Here is a 22,054-nt window from a genome sequence, read left to right as displayed (position 1 = left end):
ATATTAGATACAAGGTATGCCAATTCTCAGTATTTCAGAAGTAAGTACACAAAGAAGTCTGTACACAAACAATAATTTATGTTTTGTTGTATTTCAGATGTATTTAATATGATTTAGATGTCAAAGATATGAAAAACAATTGCCTATTACAGTACTACCTATCACTATCAAAAAGTTAATGCTATTCATTAATTATACACATATCTTTGGTTCATTACAGCAGTTTATCAATGACAGAACCTAAAAATTCTGGTATAGAGTAATTGGCTGCCTGTCTATGGTTCTCCATTTATTTATTTATGGTTAAGTCATGAAAACACTTTAGCAAGGCTTTTTAAGCAGCCTTGTATGTTATGGGAGCAATATTACCTTTTTTATTGATAAGTTCACGAATTACAGTGTTATCTCCATGAACAAGTAAGGACACAATAAAATGAAGAGAAGAAGTTCTCACATCTTGTGGATCCTGTAAGTAATTTTAGAAAGACTTTAAAAAAGAAATCAACATGTGCTCATAATTAAGCCAATAAAAAATAATCTTATAAATAAAAAATAAACAACACATAATACAATAAAGCATTCTAGATATAAAAACTTTGTTGAATATTTTGGCAAGAAAACTAAGACTCATGGTATGAGTATTATATCTGTCACTTGCATTTATTCTCAGTCTGGTTTGTCTGTTTTTCAAAACTCTAGTTTCCATAAGGAAATAACTCTTCAGAATCCCATCTCACATTCTCTATCTCACAGATGCAATATTTCAGCACTGTATCTATACTTCAATGATAATTGCTCCACTGAACTGCAACCATCATTCCTCCACTCTCTGTTGCACCTGTTAATACAAAAGCAGAGCTGCCCAGAACCTCTTTACTGTACAACAACAACAGACACACCAAACCTGCTTCTCCTCTTCTTCTTTATTCCATCTATTCCTATCCTCTACAACAGCCTTCCTCACAAAGTATTCCCAAAAAAAACTACAACCAGCAGCTTTTAAAAAATTCTCAATAAACTTCTATTATTACTTAAAATTATAATAATGAAATTAAGTCACATAAAATATTATTTATTAATAGAATTTTCGTCTGAGTATCACAGGCATCTTCAGTACATGCAAAAAGGTTAATTAAAAAATAACTGACAATTCTAAAGGGCACCCCACCTAAGTAGCTCGTGTAAGATAATTAAAAAAGGTCATTAAGTTTTCTAACATATTTAAAACACACACACACACACACACACACACACACACACACACACACACACACACACACACACACACACACACACACACACACACACACACACACAATCAAAAGTTAGGAAAGATTAGCTGATTTAAAAAGTACTATCTCCCATAAAGGGAACAGATGTAGACCATCAGATCTGTTTAAGTTGGGAGAGTGAAGTAAGGTTTCACAATTTTCTTTATAAAGCCATTTCATGAGGAACTGACTTTTGTGAAGGACTCTTGTCTTGTTCCAATGAACTCTATGTCTAGTGTTGATAGCATGCTCTGCAAATCCAGACTCTTCAGGTTCAAGGTATTGAATATACGACTTGTGTTCTTCCATCCAAATAAAAGCAGATCTTCCTGTTTGCCTGAAATAAAATAACCCACAAGAGCAAGGAATTTGGTAGACACCTGGATGACTTAGATGTGGAAGCTTGTCCTTTGGAGAAGTGAGAAAGGTGGCGAGTTTTCTGATCAGTTGAAAGGCAACAAAAATATTTAGTGGTTTTAAAACTTTTGCTATGCGTTCACTAATGCCTTGCACTGTATTTGAAGAAGAAGATATATCAAAACTACTTAAAGCTCTTTTGATGAAAGAATTCTTATATCCATTAGATAGAAAAGAGGAAATAATACATTGCAATTCTTTCTGTAGTAGTTCCCCTGAAGAACAAAAAGTGTGGTCCCAATGAACCAGTGTTTTAATAGTTCCCACTGTTTGACTGGGATGGTGACGAGATTCAGCATGGATATAATGGCCTGTATGAATCTTCTTCCTATAGACTGAGAAATGCAGGTTACCATCTGGTTGGCAAAGAATTAAAAGGTGTAAAAATGCTAACTGCTTATTTACTTCTAGGGTGAACTAGATGCTTGGATGAAGTGCATTTAATTTAGACAGAAACTGTTGTAATTCATCAGAAGAGCCGTTCCAGATAGCAAAAATGTCATTTACATATCTGAACCAATGAGTAGGTCTAGGTGAAATGTTGTCAAAAATACATTGTTCAAAGTGCTCCATATAGAAGTTGGCAATAGCAGGAAAACTAGGATTGTCCATTACCTGTTCCTTCGATTTGTTGATATAATTTGTTTTTAAAGGAAAAATAACCAGAATGCATTTCAAAATAGAATATTTTAACAATGTCTGAAGGAAATTCTTGTTGCAGTAATTCAATGGTGTCAGATAAAGGAACATTGGTAAATAATGAAACAAAATCTAAACTAATCATACTATCCGAAGCGTCCAAATGAAGATTCGAAATTTTATTTTTGAAATCCAAAGAATTTTTTATATACATAGCAGTTCTAGTTGAAGAAGCGAATAAATCTGATAAAATTCTGAGATTTTATAAGTGGCGCAACCTATGTGAAACCTTACTTCACTCTCCCAACTAAAACAGATCCAATGGTCTATGTCTATCCCCTTTATGGGAGATAGTACTTTTTAAATCAGCTAATCTTTCTTAACTTTTAATTGTGTGTGTGTATATACAGGGTGTTCGGGATAAATTTGACATATTTATAATTAATTATATTTTTCCGTAAGTTACATGTATTAACACACACTTCTCTTCATTTAAAAGTTTGGACCCTTCTTCATTCATATACAAGATGTCAGAAAGGATGGATAGCTGGAACCCACCTGAATCATGGAAGAGAATAACTTGTATCATGATGATTCGTGCCCGCCATCAAAATAAGGATATTACGACTGCTGCCCAATGCTCCCTGAATACAGTAAAAACAATCAGGCATGAACTAGAGACTTGCAATGGTGACTACGAGGATGTAGCAAGAAGAAAGATCCCTAGCAGACGATCTGATTGCGTTCGTACAGCAGAATTCCTCGCAAATCTGCAGGAACAGATGTTGAAGAACCCTGGCATTGGAATTCGGGCTTTGTTCGGGGAGTTGCTAACTGTAGTCAAGCCCTGGATAACAAGGGTAGCCAATGGTAGGCCGTATGTATGGCAGCAGGATTCGGCCCCTTGCCACACCTCTGGGAAAAGTCAAAAATGGTTGTCTGAAAATTTCTACGACTTCACCAGTCCAAATGTTTGGCCTCCAAACTCCTCAGACCTTAACCCCATGGATTATTTTGTATGGGGCGCAGTTGAAAAAGACACCAATCGCACTTCCAGTAATACAAAAGCCCAGTTAATGGATAAAATTAAAACAGTTTTTGCGGCCCTTCCCAGGGAGACTGTAGCATCAGCTTGTTCGAGGTTCCGAAGCAGAATTGAAGCTGTGATCGATGCTAATGGTGGTTATTTTGAGTAAATCTTGTTGATAGTATTGTAATTAACTCTGCCTGTAATGTTTTTTTGTCAATTCATTAAATTTAATAGATACAAAGAAGATTTTCTTTTTCCTTACGAAACTGTCAAATTTATCCCGAACACCCTGTATATATATATATATATATATATGTTGTTTTCTTTAAATAAGTTGGAAAACTTAATGATCTTTTTTAGTTATCTTACATGAGCTACTTAGGTGGTGCCATTTGGAATTGTCAGTTATGGTTTAATTATCCTTTTTACATGTATCACAGACATCACAGGCAACTTTTTACTGAAGATGCCTGTGATACTCAGGCAAAAATTCTACTAATAAATAATATTTTACGTGAGTTAATTCCATTATTATAATTTTAAGTAATATGTCTACTCACGGTATTTTGTTACTATACCAAACTTCTATTATCTCAGTCCACACCCACATCCCATACAGCACTGATGTACTTATAGATCCTTCAATCTCATGTACATAGGATCAATATATTAAAAAATAAATAAATAAATAAAAATCACCAAAAAAAGGAGGGAGAGAGATAATAAAAATCAATTTAAAAAAAAACATTTCCGCATGCACTTCAGCATTCATGATTCATGACCTTAACACAAACAATATGCACTAACACTCACAGACATCAAAAAAAGACATCACAAAATCAGCCTCAACTACTGTCCACCTCAACTATCTGAATTGCACTTTGCAGGATTCCAGCTGTCACAAATGGCAGATACTTATTACATAACACTTGTGTCAGAGAAAAACAAAGCTAGAATCCCCTGTTTCTGATCTGGTAGAAATTACTTTACATGGTTCCTTCTATTGCAAATGGTGGATATTTACCAGATGACATCCTGTGTCAGAGAATAACAAAGATATTCTCTGATATACTCTTTCAATCTCCTGTGTTCAAAATTTTTCTTGCCACAATTTGCTGCTTCCATTTCAAGTTTACTGCTTTCCAAATACGATAACAATTCGGATTCCTCTGGCTATTTATTTATAAACATTGATTTCCTATAATCCAAATACCCAAACAGCATTCACTTCATATATATATATATATATATGTGTGTGTGTGTGTGTGTGTGTGTGTGTGTGTGTGTGTGTGTGTGTGTTAAAGATGCCAAGCTATTTTAAACCTGGTTTTACTCCATTTCCCAAGTAAGCAAACAGCCAAATAAGTCAAGTTTGCGCCTGCACGTATTGCAAGTCTAGGTGATCCGCAAAGTAGTGCTAGTCTAGACAGCTCGTGGTAAAGGTGGAATAAGCTCTGATCACTATTCTTAATATTTACCCTTAATGCAAAGCCCATCTCCTTGAGAAGATATATGATGCTATGCATTAAAGGCAAGGGACCACTACCCAGACTGGTTTCGACCTTTACTGAGTCTCATCAGTGGGAGTCAGGATTGGGAATACCAAGATTTAAGTAATACAGAGCTTATAAGTATTTTACCAAAACAAGTTACCATAAGGTGCTTTGACCTTATTAAATAAAAATCTCAGGATGAGAGATATATGTAAAAAGTTTTTTACCTTGGGTATAATATATGTTAAAGATGCCAAGCTATTTTAAACCTAGATTTACTCCATTTCCCAAGTAAGCAAACAGCCAAATAAGTCAAGTTTGTGCCTGCACGTATTGCAAGTCTAGGCAACTCGTGGTAAAGGTGGAATAAGGTCTGATCACTATTCTTAATGTTTACCCTTGGGAAATGGAGTAAAACCAGGTTTAAAATAGCTTGGCATCTTTAACATATATTATACCCAAATTTAAAAACTTTCTACATATATCTTTCATCCTGAGATTTTTATTTAATAAGGTCAAAGCACCTTATAATAACTTGTTTTGGTAAAATACTTATAACCTCTGTATTACTTAAATCTTGGTATTCCTAAGCCTGGCTACCACTGATGAGACCTCAATAAAGGTCGGAACCGGTCTGGGTAGTGGCCCTTTGCCTTTAATACATAGCATCGTACATCTCCTCAAGGAGATGGGCTTTGCATTAAGGGTAAATATTAAGAATAGTGATCAGAGCTTATTCTACCTTTACCACGAGTTGCCTTGACTTGCATTACTTTGCGGGTCATCACCTAGATTTGCAATACGTGCAGGTGCAAACTTGACTTATTTGTCTGTTTGCTTACTTGGGAAATGGAGTAAAACCAGGTTTAAAATAGCTTAGTATCTTTAACATTTATTATACCCAAGGTAAAATACTTTCTACATATATATATATATATATGTAACCGGTATATTCAACAATGAAATGTTCATGGCCTAATTACGTTAAGGTCGTAGTTAAAATAATCAACAATAGATTAAAAAAAAAAAATTCATAAATTAAAATAAATAAAAATTAATTTTAATTAATTCTGGAATTTGTAAAGAAGAACTATTTCCCATAAGAGGGATAATTTGAAGTCATTGTTTCTATTTAGATTCGGTCTATATAGCAAGGTATCACAACTCTCTTTGTATAGATGTTCCAAGAGATTATTACTTTTATGGAGACTCTTAATTTTCTTTCAAAGAACTGTGCCCGGTAGTGACAGCATTCTCTGCAAATCCCGATTGCTTTGGCTTATGAAATTTAATGTAGCCTAAATGTACATCGATACATTTCTACCTGTTTGACCAAAATACAATAATCCACACTAGCAAGGAATTTGATACATTCCATGGGTGGGTTAAAGGCTGAAGTTTATTTTTAGCTGAGCCTAGTAAAGTAGATATCCTGTTGATAGGATGGAAGGGCACATATGTCAAAAAGATAATAATTATAGTTTTTGTCATTTGCCTCTCATCATGATAGTGATACAGAGGTAGTCCATCGTGTCACCAACACATATGTCAAAAGTGTCTCAGAAGTATAGCCAAACTACTTAGATCTGTTGGCCTACAAGTGTCGTTCCATCCTATCAACAAGATATTTACTTTACTAGGCTCAGCTAAAGATAAACTTCTACCTTTAGCTCACACTGGATTATACTAAATTCCATGCCAGTGTGGATTATCATATTTTGGCCAAACAGGTAGATCTGCAGCCATGCATTGTGATGAACATTAACACTAAGTTAAGTTCCATGAGCCAGAGCAATGGTGACTTACAGATTATGCTATCACCACCAAACATCAAGTTCTTTGGAAGAAAATTAAGGTTCTCATTAATAATAAAAAAAAAGTAATAATCTCGTGGAGTCTATTGCAAAGAGTTGTGAGACCTTCTACATCGACCAAATTTAAATAGAAATGATGACCTCAAATTATCCCTCTAATGGGAAACAGTTCTTCATCACAAATTCCAGAATTAATTTAAATACATTTTTATTTATTTTTATTCATTATCTTTTTTTAATCTTTTGAAGTTTATGCATTTCACTGATGAATATACTTGTTTTTGTTCTTGTTGTTTAATTTAAAAGTCATACTGAAGACGTCCTCGATACTAGGGCAAAAATTTTATCTTCTTCTTCTTCTTGGTTCTCGTATTAGACAATTGTTTGTCTGTAACATTTTCAAGGGTTTAAAAAATCTTCTACCCATCTCTTCCTGGATTTTCCTCTTGATCGGTGTCCCTTTAGTTTATATTTTCAGGCAATATTTGTTATCTGTCCTCATTCATTCTTTCTACATAGTTTTTCCAGTTCTTTCTATAGTTTGTGTTATGTTATGTTATGTTAATTATAGATAATTGTTTTCTTATTTCTTATCTTGTTCATTCCTTTATATACTTTGAGCAGTCTTAGGAACTTCATTTCTGCAGTTTCCACTTGTCTTTTATCTCATTCTCCCCAAGTCATGTTTCACTACCATATTTCAAAATTGGTTTGGCTATTGTTTTATATAGTTTTATTTGGGTTGTTTTAGACATCTGTTTACTGAAATGTCTGTTCAAAGTTCCAATGACTGCTAGGAATTTTGCTCTTTATATACAATGTCAATATCTCCATTGGGGCTTATGCAATTTCCTAGATATTTAAATATGTTCACGTGTTGTTCTGTTGTGGATGAGTGGTTTGCATCTTTTAATTTCTTTACCTTGAAATGCTATTGATTTTGTTTTATTTATTGAGATCTTCATGCCATACTGTTCTATTGTTTTGTTCAATACATGTAGATTTTTCTGTAATTGGTCTTCATTTTCAACAAAAATAATTTGATCATCAGCATACAAAAGGCTGGTTAATTCTTTATTTCTTATTTTAATTCCTATGATTTTATTTTTTCTCCACTCTCTTGAAATTTTTTCCATATATATATATATATAATCCACTTCCTTGAATGAGACCTGTACTGGTTTTAATTTTTTTAAATTTATTTCATTATTAATTTTAATTTAGCTTTCTTCCATTATATTTGCTATTACTTTAGTGGAGCTTTCAACTCACATAGTATATTAATTAATTTTGATCTGTTAATTCGATTGTATGCTTTCTCATAATCCAGAAAAGCCATATATGTTGGCAGGTTAAATTCTATTCTTTTTTCTATAATTTGTTTGAGTGTAAATGCGGGATCTGTGCAAGACCTTACTTTCTTAAAGCCGCATTGATCTTCTCCAATAACTTCCTCGGTCCATGGTGTTAATTTACTTTTAATTATATCTAGATATATTTTATAGCACATATTTAATATGGATATTCATCTGTAGTTTCTGCAATCTTTCTGTTTCCTTTTTTGAACATGTTTAGGACTATTGCTGTCTTCCATTCTTGTGGAACGTTTCCTTCTTCCCATATTCTGTTTAAGAATTTAATTAATTGTAATTGAAATGGTTTAGAGCTGTATTTGTATAGTTCTAAATTTATTCCATCTTCTCCTGTTGCTTTCCTATTTTTCAGTTTTTTCAATATTTTCTTTAGATCATTAAGCTATATTGGTTCTTCATTTGTTTCTTGACTTATTACTTGTCTTCTGATTTTCCTGGTTTCTCTTCTTGTTATTGCAAAAATTCTATACCAACAAAAAATACATACATAAGTTAAATCTAAATCATCTTATGGTTATTAATTATCATATGATACATTCCTATATGTCAAGTTATTTGCTAGTTTATAAGACAATTATTGAAAACAGTTTGAGTGTTAAAAATCAAATTTTGTATCAACTTTGCTGGTAATAATCTGGTATAGTGTGATATATCATTGTTTTGTCATTATGATGATAAATGGCTTAACTAATTATCATCATCATGATACCCTTGGCATCCTAGGACTCATCACAGCAGGACATCTGAAAAAAAGGCTGTATACAGATTACTCGCCTTGTGACAAGAATCAAACCTAGATTTTTTCAGAATCAAAAGCAATACAGAAGTGTGACTGTATACAAGCACCTTAGAATAAGCTGCAAGTGCTGACCAAAATTACATCTATTTGTTCAAAACAAAAATGTGACTGCAGGGTAATGCAGGGTAACTACAAATTATGTGACTGCAGGGTAACAATCAAGCAAAAAACAATATGAAATTTCAACTATAAATAATTTCTTCATCATCATCATCATCATCATCAAATGTACCCTCAAGGGTTGTATAGGATACTATGATAGAACTACATGAAGAGTTATCATTATTACTAATTTTTACTTACTCCCCATAGACAATGTTCCTTCAAATCAGTCCATTACCTGTCAGGACTTTAATATTATCATATCTTATACTTCTATATAATGCACTTCTAATTGGATCAATCCACATACATCCTGGTTCCTTTGAATCTTTGATTCCAGGATGGCAGAATTAAGCATCAGTTTAAATAACTATACCTCCTGAGATTAATTCTGCAGACACGCACACTCACTTGCTCACACAGCTATATAATTGCATGTCACTGTATGTTAGAATTCCTGAATATCATGATGTCAAGTTCTAGCATCATTTCCTAACATCTTCATTTTCAATATGATTTTGCCATCAATGCCATCTTGTTTACTCCCCTAATTTTTCTCAGAACCCTCATATATGTGGTCTCCAGCCTTTGATCAACAGTTTCAATTCAAACTCAACTCAGATCCAAAGTTAAAATTAGTTTGGATACTGTCTTGTATATAGCTAGTTTAGTGTTCTGACTGATTTCTGTTATATTCCATACAAATTTATTCAGTTGACTTCCAACAATACCAGTCTTGCTTATTCTCTTATTTATTTCCATATTACTTTGCCATCTTCACAAAAACTTGTGCATAGATAAATGAAATGTTTTACTTCTATAGGTTTCTTATTCATGATGCAGTTATGTTCAATGTTCCCTATGTTCAGAGTCTTTGTCTATTTACTGCTTTGGTATGCAGATTTTATTATTATTATTATTATTATTATTATTATTATTCCTGATACCTCCAAGGAGTCCGAAGACTCATCGTGGGAGGACATCTACAACTGTCTCTGCACCTAACCTCTACTACGAATCATCATCTCTATCAACGCCATCTGCCGCCCACCTCCAACACCACCACAACTAGTAATTTTTGTCTGTAAATTGCGTGTGTTCTGAAGGGCCGATTTGTATGTATGCGGGATGAAAAACCCGAGTTTCCGGGAGAAAAAACCCTGCTACCTCCGTATGAGATCGGCTAACTCACCTTCGATTGAAATCGACCAGATAAAGATTCCTCCCGTCGCGACGAGAATCGAACTTAGGCCTATTCCAATCGAAGGGCGCAATGTACCGTCGTTCTTCCAATTGCGCTACGGAGGCGCTATTTTGCATACCAAATATGTTAAAAGCAGTTATATTTAATTTAGTTAACGAATCCTGATGACTGGTACTAGATTTATTTAGGAGTATAACGTTGAATAAAGTAAAGAACTGAGATTAACATCTCTAATTTTGATATCATGCCTCGTGCCACTTTCCTTCATGTGATCAATATAGATAATAAAAAACAGTGGATATAACTGTATGATTTGACAGGTACATGCTATATGATATTTAATATCACATAATGCATTTTGAACAGCTTTTCGCTTGGCACTCATATGTTTTTTCATTATCTAAGACTTAAATACCAATCCTTGTTATATTCCCATGTTTTTTAACTATTTGTTTTTGTTTTAAAGTGAAAATCTGATCCTAACATCTTTTATTTGCCCTAAAGCTAACTTGCAGTTATCCAAGTTTCTCTTCCACAATTTTCTTAGCCTCTTCTGAAGCATGCCTGCATATATATCTTATCTGGAATGCACACTACAGATATTCCTTTGTATTCTCATATTGTTTTATATTTCATATAAAACTGAATTTATATTTCATATAAAGTAATTTTATATTCCAGTTAACTTTCTTAAAATTTACCTTCATATTCCTTCGATTAAGCATGTGGTGGAGAATTTCAGGAGAAGGATTAAAATAAGTTACCACTTCTTGGGCTGCTATAGGACCTAGGGATGTCATCACAGTCAGTAAGATTACAGCACTTTTAATATGACCTGATTTCCTCACAGGATTCATCATATAATAAAAGGTGTTAATATGAGTCTTCATTAATTGTTGAACAGTAGTTATACCAACAGATCTATATAATTGCATGTCATCTGCAATACGGAGGAGTATTTTTTGGAGTGCTGTAAAAACAATAGTAACCTGAAAAAAATAAAAAAAATAAAGATATTTAAAAGATTCATATCACATTATCATACAAGTATTAAAAACAAAAATACACAATTATCAATTATGAATATCAAACAGATTTTTAAAGCTATCTGAATGTAAGAATAGTTGTCCTAAAAAAAAAAATTACATTTTCAACCTGAAACCAGCAAACACCTCTTTATTCTTCAAGAGATTCTTATGTACACATGTACTTTTTTTGTGCATATGTTCAAGTATACTGGACAGTGCAAGCACAGATAAATACAGAAGCAGCAACAGCAAGCAATGTTGCAAATTACACCTATAAACTCAAATCATTAACACAGATTTTATATTATAGGCTGTAATATAATTATAACATTTAGAGTTAAATTGAGTCCATAAAAACTGTTAAAATATTTCAGTGAAAAAATATGAAAAGAGATTTTGGTATGTTTTAAAAATTCTTTTGTTTTATAGCTAAAATAAGATGACATTAAAACCAAGGATGAACTGTGTCATTAAATTTCTTACTTACAATCTTTACCAAACCTATCAAAAGAGTTCAGGTTTCGTTTAAAGTGGACAGTCTGTAGCAGGTAAACATTAAACTTATTAATATTAGCAGTAGCTAATAATCTCCAATTATTAATCAGTAACATCATGAAACACTAATTAGCTGTGATGATGCACAAATAAATTTATAGTTGGATTAATGTTGCTAATCGTGAGTTCCAACAATCAGAGTATGCATGAAACATCCTGTGTGCAATATAATATATATTAGACAACTGCAAAACACAGCAATCATTTCCTGGTGATAACAGAGACAATAATAATATAAGAATATTACTGAAACTGCCATAATTATATCTATTACCATAATTATCTGGTAATAGATATAATTCTTTGTAATATGGGTAATCAGTAATAATCGATAAATTATCAGTAATAATTATCTGGTAATGAAATATATTTCATTCTTTATATGAAATGTATAAAGCTCAGGCTAGAAAAGTAACAAGTATTGTGTGGAAAGCTAAATTGGAGTATGAAAAGAAATTGGCTATGCAAGCTAATGGCAATCCAAAAGAATTTTATCATTATGCCACAAGCAAAAGAAAGAATGAATGTGGAAGAATAACCTTATTGAATGCAGATGGTACTCTAGTGTCAGAAGCTAATAAGATTGTTCAATTAATGAGTGCTCACTTTGCTAAGATATATCAACCAAGTGTATGTAACATGGTGCAAAGTGCTAATGATGCATTGGATGAAGAGTTAGAGGTTCATGAAAACGAGGTTGAAGAGATGTTGCATACCCTGGATAAGAATTTGGCAATAGGGACAGATGGAATATTAGTAGCACATTTGCTAAAGGAATGTTCAGCCTAATTGGCCAGGCATTTGACATGTTTGTATAACGTGAGTCTCAGATCAGGAATGATACCACAGGAATGTATGATAGCTCCCTTGTACAAGAGTGGTGCAAAAATTGATATATCCAACTACTGACTTATCAGCATCTCTGGTGTAGTAGTGAAGATTTTAGAGAAGTTGGTAAGAACTTGCATACAGAAATGTGTAGACAAACAAGCTATATTCTACTAGGAACAGCATGGGTTTACAAAAGGAAGGTCATGTTTTGGCAATTTGCTCATATTTTATAACAATGTTAAAAACCAAGTTGGATAAAGAGAATGGATACACTATGATAATATTGCCTTTTTCTAAGTCATTTGATAGGATACCACATGAAAGGCTGTTGCATAAACCAGAGAATATGGGATTGGAATATAAACTCTTGACTTGGATCGGTGGATGGTTGACAGACAGATATCAAAAAGTGGTAATGGTGGGTGTGAATCTGTGAGATTTAAGGTGACAAGTGGTGTGCCACAAGGTTCAGTTCTTAGGCCACTTTTGTTCAATCTACACATTAATAACATTAGAAAGGGTCTAACAGGAGATGTGCAATTGTTTGCCAATGATGCAAAGATAGGCAGGGTGATCAGGGATGCTACTGATATCCAGCACTTACAAAATGATTTGAATAGGATGAAAATTTGGGCAAACGAAAATAACTGTCAGTTTAATGCAAATGAATACAAGTTTTGCATTTTGGCATCATGAGATTTCTAGCAGTATATTATATTAATGGGGGGTTATGTTACAAGAAACTGATAAGGCTAGGGATCTTGAAGTAATGGTGGATAAGAATTTGAAGTTCAAAAGTCATAGCAAAAGTTGCAAATACAACTCAGAGAATAACTGCGATGTTGAAGTGAACCTTGACATGTAAGGATAAGGAAGTCATTTTGCCTTGATAAGACTGCATCTGGATTATTGTGCCTGGATTTGGTCTCCCAGGTTCCAAGGGGATAAAGAAACTGTGGAAAGGGTGCAAAGAAGAGCTATAAAGATTATATCCAGATTATGGGATTTAGATTATGAGGACAGATCAGGAGTATGTTGATTACAGACTGGTTAACAGGAGAAAGAGGGGGGGTGATATAATAGAGGTATATAAACTTCTAAAGGTGCTATAAGATATCGTCTTATGAAATTTTTCATTATATGGAAGGTGGGAAGAGAACATGGAGCATCCATGGAAGTTAAGTTCGTTTGCAGCCAAGAAACAGGTAAGAGCTAGGTTTTTCTCTCAGAGTAGTGAGTGAGTGAGTGGAAGAGTTTGCCTTCAGGAGTAGTATATATCTAGTAGTATATCTCATTATAATGAATTTCTTAAATTCATTCTAGTGAGAATGAATTTAAGAAAAGATATGAAGGCTGATTTGAGTGATTTATAGCCTCCCTCAATGAGTCCTTGACTCCCTGGAGGTCTCAGATGATAATGATAATAATAATATAAAGAAATTAAATATATTTAAGTGACTAATCAAGTACAATATGCAATTTTGAATATGTATATTATGTCTCATTATAATATTTTTTCTTTATGTTATTGTTAGCATGTAATCGTTGCAGTTACAACAGCTATGTTATCACTTAATTATGCACTGCTTATTCTGGAATAGCTGTTACCTGGATTTGAAAAATGCTAGCTAGAAAAAAAAAAAAGAGAGAGAGAGAGAGGCACAGAAAAAGAAACAAGCTAGATGAATTCTAGCAGTGGAAGATTTTTTCACATAGATCTTTACCTACTTTCCAATAAAGGACAGAGAAATTAATATAGAATGTATCAACATTTTTTCAATGAGTGCTAATATATGCTTGTGGTAACTGGGAGTATGATAAATGCTCTCCATAAAGAAAGAAGAAATACAAAATGGATTTTAATCCACCTCATTTGAAACTGAAATTACATGTTGAACTTGTACTATGAGAGCAATAATCTTCATACACTTCAGAAATTAAAAAGAGATACTCTTCATTAAACTTACTTGCTGAAAGAAGATATATGAAAGTAACTAGTCAAGTGAAATCTTCAATTTCTGTTATTGTGATCTACGGAATCTGACAGGTAAGACTTAGGGTGAGCGAAACTGACTGTTGTAAAAGTCAGAGGATGAGAAATACAATTTATTTTCTTTGAGCTCATATCATTTAATTTCTAGAATGCCATATAACTACAATTGCATTCAGTAAGAATTTAAAGATTAAATATACATGCAAAAATACTTATTATTTATTGTTTGTAATTCTACTTATATGACTATTTGTCAAATTTATTTAGAAGGAAACAGATAGTAACTTAATATACATAATGTGTATGTATATATGCTATCTGATCAAAAATATCTGGACACCCCTTCATAATAGTGAATATAGCTATATAACATCACCACCATCTCTCACACATACAGGCATAAAAAGAAGTAGTCTTGCAATCTTCACAGACAAACATTAACAGTAAATGGGTTGGGCTGAAGAGCTCAGTGACTTTTGAGGTGGCACTAACATAAAATCCTACCTTTGCAATAACTCAGTTCAAGAAATTTCTGCCATGCAGCAGCAACCCTGATCAACTGTAAGTGCTCCTAGGAGCAACAACAGCACAATCACAATCGGGTAAACCACATAAAATTGCAGAACGAGACTGCCAAGTGTTGAAGCATACAGAAAAAAAAAATCACTTGGCAGATGCCAGAGAACTACCTTTGCCCGAATGAGTTGTGCCAACTGTGAAGTTTAGTGGAGGAAGCATCATAATCTGGGACTTTTCATGGTTTGGGTTGCTCCCTCTTCCTAGTTCTAGCAATAGGGAAACTTAATGATGTGGCCTATAATGACACTGAGACAATCCTGTGCTTCCAACTTTATCACAATAGTTTGAGGAAGGCCCTTTCTGTATCAACACAACACAACCCCATCCACAAAGTAAGATCTATGCAAGAATGGTTTGATGACAATGGTGTTGAAGAACTTGACTGGTATGCCCAGAGCCATGATCTCAACCCCATTGAACACCCACAAGTATTCAATGGGGTTGAGAATAACTGGAATGCCAACTATGCAGCAGGCTAAATGAATGAATGACCTCACTAATGCTCTACTAAAAGAATAGAAGGGAATTACAGCAGGAACATGCCAAAATATAGTGGAAAGAATACTGAAGACTGTTATAACAGCAAAGGGTGAGCCATCTTCATATTAATGCTTTTCATATTAAAGTGGGAGTTGTCATGAGCAGGCATCTAGATATCATTGATCAGTGCGTGTGTGTGTTCATGCCATGATGGGTATGAATCTGAAACATCCTAACCAGCCAATAAACAAAAAATTTAAATACAGTTAACCCATATTTCCATGCCTATTAACAAATAGATTGGATAGAGATAGAGGGTTAGCATAACTAGTGTAGTTACGCTAACCTTCTGGGCATTTCTACTTTGAATGTAGAAATTTGTGAATTTCTACATTCAAAAGTCAGTAGAAATTCACAAAAAAAACTAGAGTGTGTATGATGCAAAACCTGCCAACCTCAAAATTTACAGAAAATTTATTGCAAATGAGTAGCATAACCACCTTGGAAGAGATAAGGTCCTAACCATATTTTCCTCAAACTAGTAGTCAGCCATGAGTCACACCATGATAGTCAACCTCCTGGATGGAGATGACACAGACCTAGCACTTAAAAGTGAGAATCCAAGGCAATCTCAAGAAAAAGGATAAATCACTCCCTCCCCCCCAAAACACAAATCAGGGTGTCCCAAAGTGTCAGGTTTAATATTCTTAGTGAATCATTTGGGACAATGAAAATATTATTCTAACAGAACTTATAAATCCAGATGAAACTATCGATACGTACTATTAAACATTGGACTATAAATTGTTGTAAAACGTTTTCAATATCAGAAGTGACACTGGAAAAACATGTATCCATGATTAAGATGGATTCACAAAAAAAAAAAAAAAAAAAAAAAAAAAAAAAAAAAAAAAAAAAAACAGAATGAAGGTAAAGGTAACTATTATCCTCTAATATCTGGATTATATGAAATTTAATTTACTTAAGCATTCCTGGTTTTATTTTCACCTTTTCATTAGTAAATACAAAAGATGTCTAATATGAAATATAGTTGGCACATGTCATACTTCATTAAGAAATCATGTAACAAATCATATATGTATAATATACTATATAAGATCGTTATCTTTTGTTTGGGTGTAATTATGACTGAAGAGAGAGAGAGAGAGAGAGAGAGAGAGAGAGTGTGTGTGCGTGTGCGTGCGTGCATGCATTTGTTTATTTATTCTCTGACCAATTTGTTTCTGTGTATGTTCAACCAAAGATTTGGAGAAGAGGAATCTTGACACGGGGTGCTTAAGGGTCAAAGCTGTATAACTGAGAGGAGACCTCCACATAGCCGTTAAAGGAATGCGGAGAACCGACCAGGGCTTCTGACCTAATGTCCAATCCTCACCTTCTCGTGGTGCACCCTGTTGGGTATCTACTTTGATACTGAACGAACGAGGATGGGCTGGCAATTTGGGATTTAGCCGACCAAATTGTATTCTTATTGGTTAAACCAAAATAAAAAATGATGGTACAACATGACAAAATTTCATGCCGGCTGGGGCGTCGCCCGGTTAAACAAGGCCCCCGTTGTTTTCGCCAGGGAACCAGGGCGAACAGCGAAAAGTCAGCTACTGGAACAAATCTGAAAACAAACCCCAACTCAACATCACCAGAGTTAAAGATCGGTACTATCAACGTAAGAAGCCTGAATGGCAAAGAAATGGAGCTAGCTGAGGAATTAGATAAGTACCAGATCGACATAATAGGGGTGACTGAAACAAAAAAGACCAAAACTGGTGAGATCTTTCTGAGCAATAAATACAAAATGTTATATTCAGGCAATGACAATCAAGGAAAAGAAGGAGTAGCCATAGTATTCAACACAAAATACGAGGCTAATCTTCTTGAATGGCAGTCAGTCTCAAGTAGAGTAATGTGGGCAAATATGAGAATGGGGAACTGGAAAATGAGACTTATTTGTGCCTATGGTCCCACAGAAGGTTCTAGTAAGGTAGAAGTGGAGGAATTTTTTGAGGCTTTAGAAAAAGCAACTGACACAATGAAAAAGGAAAAGTTGGTCCTTGTTGGGGATCTAAATAGTAGAGTAGGAAATGATTGTGAGACATACAAAAATATTTTGGGAAAATTTGGAGAAAAGAGCAAAGCTAATAATAATGGCAAATATCTGTTGGATTTCTGCTCAGGACATGGACTGGTTATTACTAACACCATGTTCCAACATAAAAATGTGCACAAATTCACATGGAGAGAAGAGGCTAGGAATAAGAAAAGTCTCATTGACTATGTTATTGTTGATAGTGATGTTTTCTCCCTGGTGCAGGACACCAGAGTGTACAGAGGATTTGAAATTGGAAGTGATCACTATTTAGTCTTGAGCAGGATAAAATTGAATTTCATATTGAAAAGAATAACATGTAAGAAAGTTTTAAAGCGAATAAAAGTTGAGCAGCTCTCAGATGTGAACTGTAGACTAAAATACAGAAATATTATTGAAAAGAAAATGAAAGAGTTTGAGAACAGGAATCAAACCTTCGAGATTCAGTGGCAAACTCTGAAGGAAACATTGATTGATTCTGCCAGAGAGGCATGTGGTGAGGTTGTGTGCAAGGATAAAAAAATCAGAACTCCCTGGTGGACACAGGAAGTTAAAGAGGCAGTGAAGGAAAAGAAGAAAGCATATCAAAAGTTCCTGGCAAATAAGTCAGCTTTTACTCTTACAGAATACAGAGACAAATGTAAGAAAGCTAAACAGTGTGTAAAACTAGCTAAACAAAAGTCATGGGAGGACTTTGGCAAGAATATAGAAAATAAATATCAAGAAGGTGGCAAAATATTCTGGAGGTTGTTGAAGAAGCTTAGGAATGGAGGAAAGGGTGCTGTAAAAGGAATTAGAGATGATAAAGGCGAAATGAAAACAGGAGAAAAAGATATCCTTGAAGTATGGAGTAATTACTTTGAAAAACTGCTAAATGAAACAAGCAGTGATGACAGCACAGTGATAAAAAACACTGACCAGGCATGCAGTCAGGAATACATATCCATACTTGAAGTAGAAAAAGCCATCAAAGGCTTGAAATGCGGAAAGGCAGCAGGAGTAGATGATATTCGACCAGAAATGCTGAAGTATGGTGGTATAAGAGTCTTACAGTGGCTGCACTGCATAGTTCAGAAAGCCTGGACAGAGGGACGAATTCCCGATGATTGGAGTAGAGCTCTCATAGTACCCATATATAAAAAGGGAAATAAAACTGAATGTGAGAATTACAGAGGTATTTCCCTACTGAGTGTTCCTGGCAAGATCTATGCAAGTATACTTGAGAAACGGTTGAGAAGAATTGTGGAAGAAAAGCTTGGTGAAGAACAAGCTGGATTCAGGCCAAATAGAGGCTGTCAGGATCAGATCTTCACCTTACGACAAATAGTCGAGAAAGCATGGGAATATAACAAAGATCTGTATTTAAGTTTTGTCGATTTGGAAAAGGCATATGACAAGGTGCCAAGAGAGAAGCTATTCAATACGCTGCAGTTATATGGTGTCAATGGGGCATTATATCAAGCAATACTTAGTCTTTATTTGAGTTGTGAGTCAGCAGTTAGAATTGAAGGAAGTACAGGAAGATGGTTTAATGTTAAATCTGGTGTGAGACAAGGATGTACATTATCCCCTCTGTTATTCATTATCTATATGGATCACATTATGAAGGAATGTGGTATTAAACCTGATATCAAAATTGGAGATGTTAATGTCAGCTCTTTGCTTTATGCGGATGATGTTATACTTCTAAATAAATCCGCTACAAGTCTGCAGGATTCTCTGACTAAATTGAATAGCTGTTGTAATAGATATGGTATGAAGGTCAGCAATAAAAAGACAAAGACAATGAAAATAGGCAGAATCATTGAAAATGTCAACTGTGTTGTGAATGGAGAACCTGTGGAACAAGTAAAACATTTCAGCTACTTAGGCACAATTTTTACTGAAGATGGTAAACTAAATATAGAAATAGACAACAGAATCAGCAAAGCTGGTATGGTGGGAAGTCAATTGAATAAATTCATATGGAATAAGAAAGAAATTTGTCGGAACACTAAATTAGCTGTATACAAGACTGTGTTCAAACCAATTTTAACTTATGGATCTGAGAGCTGGGTCAGAAGTAAAACACTTGACCAAAGACTAGAGACCGCAGATATGAGAGTCCTGAGAAAGATTAGAGGCGTGAACAGATGGCATCAATGGCAATATCATATTAAAAATGAGGATATTAGGAAAGAACTTGACATTGTCAGCATCCAGGAATGCGTTAGCAGAGCTAATCTCAGATGGTATGGTCACTTAAATAGAATGGGAGAGGAAAGATTAGCAAAACAAGTGTTCTCTGCCAGGTTGGCAGGAAAACGACCCAGAGGAAGACCAAGATATAGGTGGATTGATACGGTACAAGGTGCCTTAGACGATAGAAATATAAGATCTGATAATGTTGGAGTCTTGACAAGTAACAGACTGATTTGGAGGAAAATTGTAGATAGGAAGTTAGTAATGATGTAATTTTTTCATGTAGTACTGTCATATCCTGTACACCCCTTGAGGGTACATGGCAGGAATTTGATGATGATGATGATGATGAATCTTGACACCCTGTATGACTCACCTTTCAGATAAAAAGTCCTTATAGAAGTTGCTGAGTTCTAGAAAACATCTGAATCAGAGACTTTCTAACTGAAAGGCAAATACCATTTCATTCTTGCAAGTGAAATGTTTGTCAATAAATGGAATACTAAAATTTAGACCCATAACTATATTAGGCATTAAGTGGTCATTGCTTTAAAGCAATAAATATATATAATACAGTTTAAATGCAATCAGTAGAAAACAGATAATACTTTCAGCCCAATGTGATCACAGTAAGCTAGTAAACTTAGAAATATATATTTATTAACCATCACATGGTAAATATAAAATTTATCTCATCTCAGTAGCACAACAAAGATCTACTCAAGTTCTAGCAAATTAATGATGTTAAAATTTTAGAAAAACAATTTATGTTTTTCTAAAATTTTCAAAACTAGCACACAGCAAAGGAGATAGAGCTCAATGAAACAAACAAACAAACTCTCAAGAGAAGACAATCAAACTTTTAAGAGGAGAAATCCCAAAGCGTTCTATGGGATGTCTACCGAAAAGCTTCCTGATTCTGGTTTGCAGGCAAACTAAAATTATGATTATTCCACTACTTTAGAAAACTGACCATATTATTATTACTATTATTACGGGCAACTCCAGGGAGTCATTAGACTCATCGAGGGAGGCCCCAAATCATATTCATCACAACTATTTGACATTCATACAGAATCTATCATACCTCGCCTTAAACTCATTAAACACTGTCACAGCATCCACCACAGACTCAGGGAGCGCATTCCACTCATTCACTACTCTAAAAGTAAAGAACCCAGCTCTAACACCTTTACTAACCACACTTTTGCCCAGTTTCCATGGATGTCCCCTAGTCCTCCCACAACCAGCCCTGTTCTCAAAATATCTTCTGAATTAATTTTATAGAAACCCTTCAATAATTTGAATGTCTCAATCATATCTCCCCTCCTCTGCCTATCAACCAATTTTTGCAACCCACAAATCCTCAACCTGTTCTCATACGGTTCATTCCACAGACCTGCTATCATCTTGGTCACTCGCCTCTGGATCCTCTCCACCTCCTCCCCATCAAGAAGAAACCTAGGTGAACAAATCTGAGCACAGTAGTCTAGATGGGGTCTTATCAAGGCTCGATACAGAGGAACAATAACCTGCTTGTCTCTGCTTGTCAACGTATTCTTCAGCAACCAAGTGATTTGATGAGCTGATTTGGCCACTTTTGCAATGTGTCCCCTAAACTTCAATTCCTTATCTACCAACACTCCTAAATCTCGTGCCTCATCAATTTCCTGGAGCACGGTTCCACCAATGCAGTAAACTGCCGCCAATCTTTTCACCCCAAAATGCATAACCTTACATTTTGCCACATTAAATTGACATCCATTCTCCTTGGCCCAGACCTCCAATCTATCCAAATCATCCTGCAAAATTTTGACGTCATCTGCATTCACTATTGCCCTACCCAACTTCGCATAATCCGCAAACAAATGAACTGTTCCTCTCAGATCCTTTCCTATATCATTTATGAACAAATTAAACAGCAGTGGTCCAAGAACAGATCCTTGTGGACTCTACTCCTGAGTAAACCACTCTCTGATATCTCTCCGTCAACCACCCTCCTATCCATCTCACCAACCCTATGTCCATTCCCATATGCTGCAATTTACTGATTAGAATTCAATGTGGTATCCTGTCAAAAGCCTTGGCAAGGTCCAGTAGAATCACCGTAAACCCATTACCCTTATCCAGTTCAGCCGTCACTGTGTTATAATACGTG

General features: G+C 34.6%; 1 protein-coding gene across 1 annotated transcript in view; it reads right to left on the bottom strand.

Moving 5' to 3' along the window:
- LOC150096172 (nucleolar pre-ribosomal-associated protein 1-like) overlaps positions 1 to 22,054 on the bottom strand; it is a 191,485-nt gene that overhangs the window by 153,848 nt on the left and 15,583 nt on the right. The window contains exons 3-4 of the mRNA XM_090409629.1: positions 10,844 to 11,131; positions 370 to 466 (exon numbers count right to left, since the gene is read on the bottom strand). Coding sequence (XP_090265755.1) covers positions 370 to 466; positions 10,844 to 11,131 — 385 coding nt within the window. The remainder of the gene's footprint in view (positions 1 to 369; positions 467 to 10,843; positions 11,132 to 22,054) is intronic.

This window comes from Typopeltis vanoorti, chromosome 19 (genome assembly GCF_054136105.1).
Source record: "Typopeltis vanoorti isolate ZY-2024b chromosome 19, IOZ_Tvanoo_1.0, whole genome shotgun sequence".
Lineage (NCBI taxonomy): Eukaryota > Metazoa > Arthropoda > Arachnida > Uropygi > Thelyphonidae > Typopeltis > Typopeltis vanoorti.
This window is presented reverse-complemented; position numbering and strand designations above follow the sequence as displayed.